Raw genomic sequence first — 2,500 nt, forward strand, 5'->3', positions numbered from 1 at the left:
CTGCGGAACGAGGTACTCCGGTTGGTCCTATGGTTAACTTATTGTTGTGTTTCAGAACGTTTAATGGGGGGGTTGGATTCTTTATATTCTGGTGTTCGTGGAATGTTAAGTCTGGGTCTGGGTTCAGTGGATAGGGATCAGATTGTGTATTCGTTTGTCAGAGTCTTTTTATTGGAGACGTTATTGTTTGTTGTCTTTTTACGAATTCATAACACACAAGCATGTAACAAATCATTGCTTAGTTTTTCTGTACAGCTTCGTGACAGGAAAAGGTTTATTTATGCATGTAATATCTAATGAACACGAGTCCATAGATATACAGGGTATGTTTTAGTATTTTCTAACTCCTTAATGTGTATCTCTTACCATGAGGTTTTATCAGGATACACTCGTCATTTTAAGATTCCTCTACTCTTCTTCTATTTTGGGAAATATGAATATTGAAAAATGATTTTGGGATATAAAGCAAAATTCACATCCCATATAAATCATTAATATATATTTAAATACTGAAAATCAAATAGACAATATACAGCCCTTATGTTTGAAAAGAAAAAGTCATACAAACACCTAATTTCCAATGCTTACTTAACGGAACAACCTTGTGGTCCACAGATATGATGCATCCATACATACTACACATACTGTTCATCCAAGTTGGCAGGGTTGTCTTAATACCCAATTACCTTCCTGCCCGTTGTATCCACCGCAATGCCTTCCACCGTGTTAATAGCCGCTGATATAATGACGTGGTTGTCGGTACCGTCGGCGGAACAGCGGCGGATCACGTGCTCGGCGTTGTCGGCGAGATAGATGTCACCTGGGAGAAGGGAAGGTTACGATGGTGAATTATTCCGTTTTAGTTTTTCTGTTAGTTGTTAATATGCACTAGTAGAGGAATTATAGGTTTTTGCTTTCATGCTAAAACGGTTTAATATGCGTTCGCAGAGGAATTATGGGTTTTCCATACGAGATTAGTCTTCTCGAATATCAATAACCCAGGATGGGCATCCCCTTTGGCTCTGTCCGCGAGATCGATGTGACGTAACGCACCTGTGACGGAGTCGGCGTCGAGGGCGACTACGATCTGGTGGTAAGGCATAGGCAACACGACGTCCACCATGTAAGGCATGTCTAGGGAAATCTGACGGATATTTTCTCGGTCTGCGATCAACAGCGACTGAAGAGGTCGACGCCGGCACGTGAGCTTATCACTCTGGAAAGAGGAAAGAAATATGCAGCATTGTATTGCCCCTGGAAATGTCAAGGAGTGTATGATCGAACAAAAGTGTAGTATTATGGATACAAATATGTGTGCAAAAAAGTGGATTTACAAAATTGGTGAGGCTCATTTACCTTGAGCAATATACCAGTGGGACAAGCACAGGACACTCCCTTCGGCCTGAGCAAACACAAATGTGAACACCCTCCGTTGTTTGTGCTGCAAGCTGTTTCTCTTTTTGTCTGCTTCCGCTGAAACACTCGGACATCCATGAGTCCCTTTAACCCGTCTCTGTAATGGTGAAAAATGTTCCACCAGTTATCATCGGAAACAAGAAGTTCATACTAGAGGAATCAAAACCTACACATAGAAGAGTTTTTTTTCTTTATTTTTTCCTTTTTATCAGCCAGTTCATCTACTTCCACATCAAGATAACAAGAGTCAAAGCTTACATGACCACACGTCTGTTTCCCCCGTTGTGCTTGTTGGCGACGTGGATGCTCTTGGTGTCCCAATCGGACCAGAACACCAAGTCGTTCCACAGCGTCAGGCCGAAGGGGTGCGTCAGGTTGCCTTCTGCAAAAAGATACAAAATGGACGGTATATTTTGCTGCTATACCGAAAGTTTAATGTTTGTATGCATCTGTATAATGATAAACATTCATATATAATTATCTTATATATGTATCATAATAACAACAGCCTTACTTATGAGGATCTTCCTGTTTGTGCCATCCATGGCGGCCATCTCGATGTTGTTGAGCGAGGCGTCCAGCCAGTAGAGGACGCGGCGCTCATAGTCGATGGCCAGGCCGTTGGGCCACATCAGGTTGGAGTCGATCAGCGTCATGCGTTCAGAGCCGTCCATGCCCGCTCGCTCGATCTTGGCGTGCTTACCCCAATCACTCCAGAACATGTAGCCGTCTGGAAAAACGAGCAATGTAAAGAATATATGAATGCCACGAGGAAAAAAGGGGAGACTGATTGGGTAGGACAGCAGGCTATAAATGAATAATAATAACAATACACAATAATAATAATAATAATATATACCAAATATATCATAATCGGTATTAAGGACAATAATTAACATCAACAACCCTCCTCCTTCCTTTTTACCCTCGGTGTTCTTCAACATTTACCAAACATGAATTTCCTTACAACATCACTTCTCCCACAAACGGCCCTCTTACCCTGCGGATCTACAACGATGTCCCTTGGCTTGTCGAGACCTTGCCAGATTAGCAGGGAACGCATGCTGCCGTCGAGCTTGGACAC

The 2,500-nt window shown here is 42.4% G+C and overlaps 1 protein-coding gene across 1 annotated transcript in view; it reads right to left on the reverse strand.

Annotated features, from left to right (window-relative positions):
- LOC125035172 (low-density lipoprotein receptor-related protein 4-like) overlaps positions 1 to 2,500 on the reverse strand; it is a 178,386-nt gene that overhangs the window by 9,496 nt on the left and 166,390 nt on the right. Inside the window, exons 19-24 of the mRNA XM_047627394.1 lie at positions 2,416 to 2,500; positions 1,931 to 2,146; positions 1,675 to 1,798; positions 1,357 to 1,513; positions 1,054 to 1,216; positions 687 to 820 (exon numbers count right to left, since the gene is read on the reverse strand). The exon at positions 2,416 to 2,500 is cut by the window's right edge and continues 77 nt beyond it. Coding sequence (XP_047483350.1) covers positions 687 to 820; positions 1,054 to 1,216; positions 1,357 to 1,513; positions 1,675 to 1,798; positions 1,931 to 2,146; positions 2,416 to 2,500 — 879 coding nt within the window. The remainder of the gene's footprint in view (positions 1 to 686; positions 821 to 1,053; positions 1,217 to 1,356; positions 1,514 to 1,674; positions 1,799 to 1,930; positions 2,147 to 2,415) is intronic.

Source organism: Penaeus chinensis, chromosome 2, assembly GCF_019202785.1.
Source record: "Penaeus chinensis breed Huanghai No. 1 chromosome 2, ASM1920278v2, whole genome shotgun sequence".
Classification (NCBI taxonomy): Eukaryota; Metazoa; Arthropoda; class Malacostraca; order Decapoda; family Penaeidae; genus Penaeus; species Penaeus chinensis.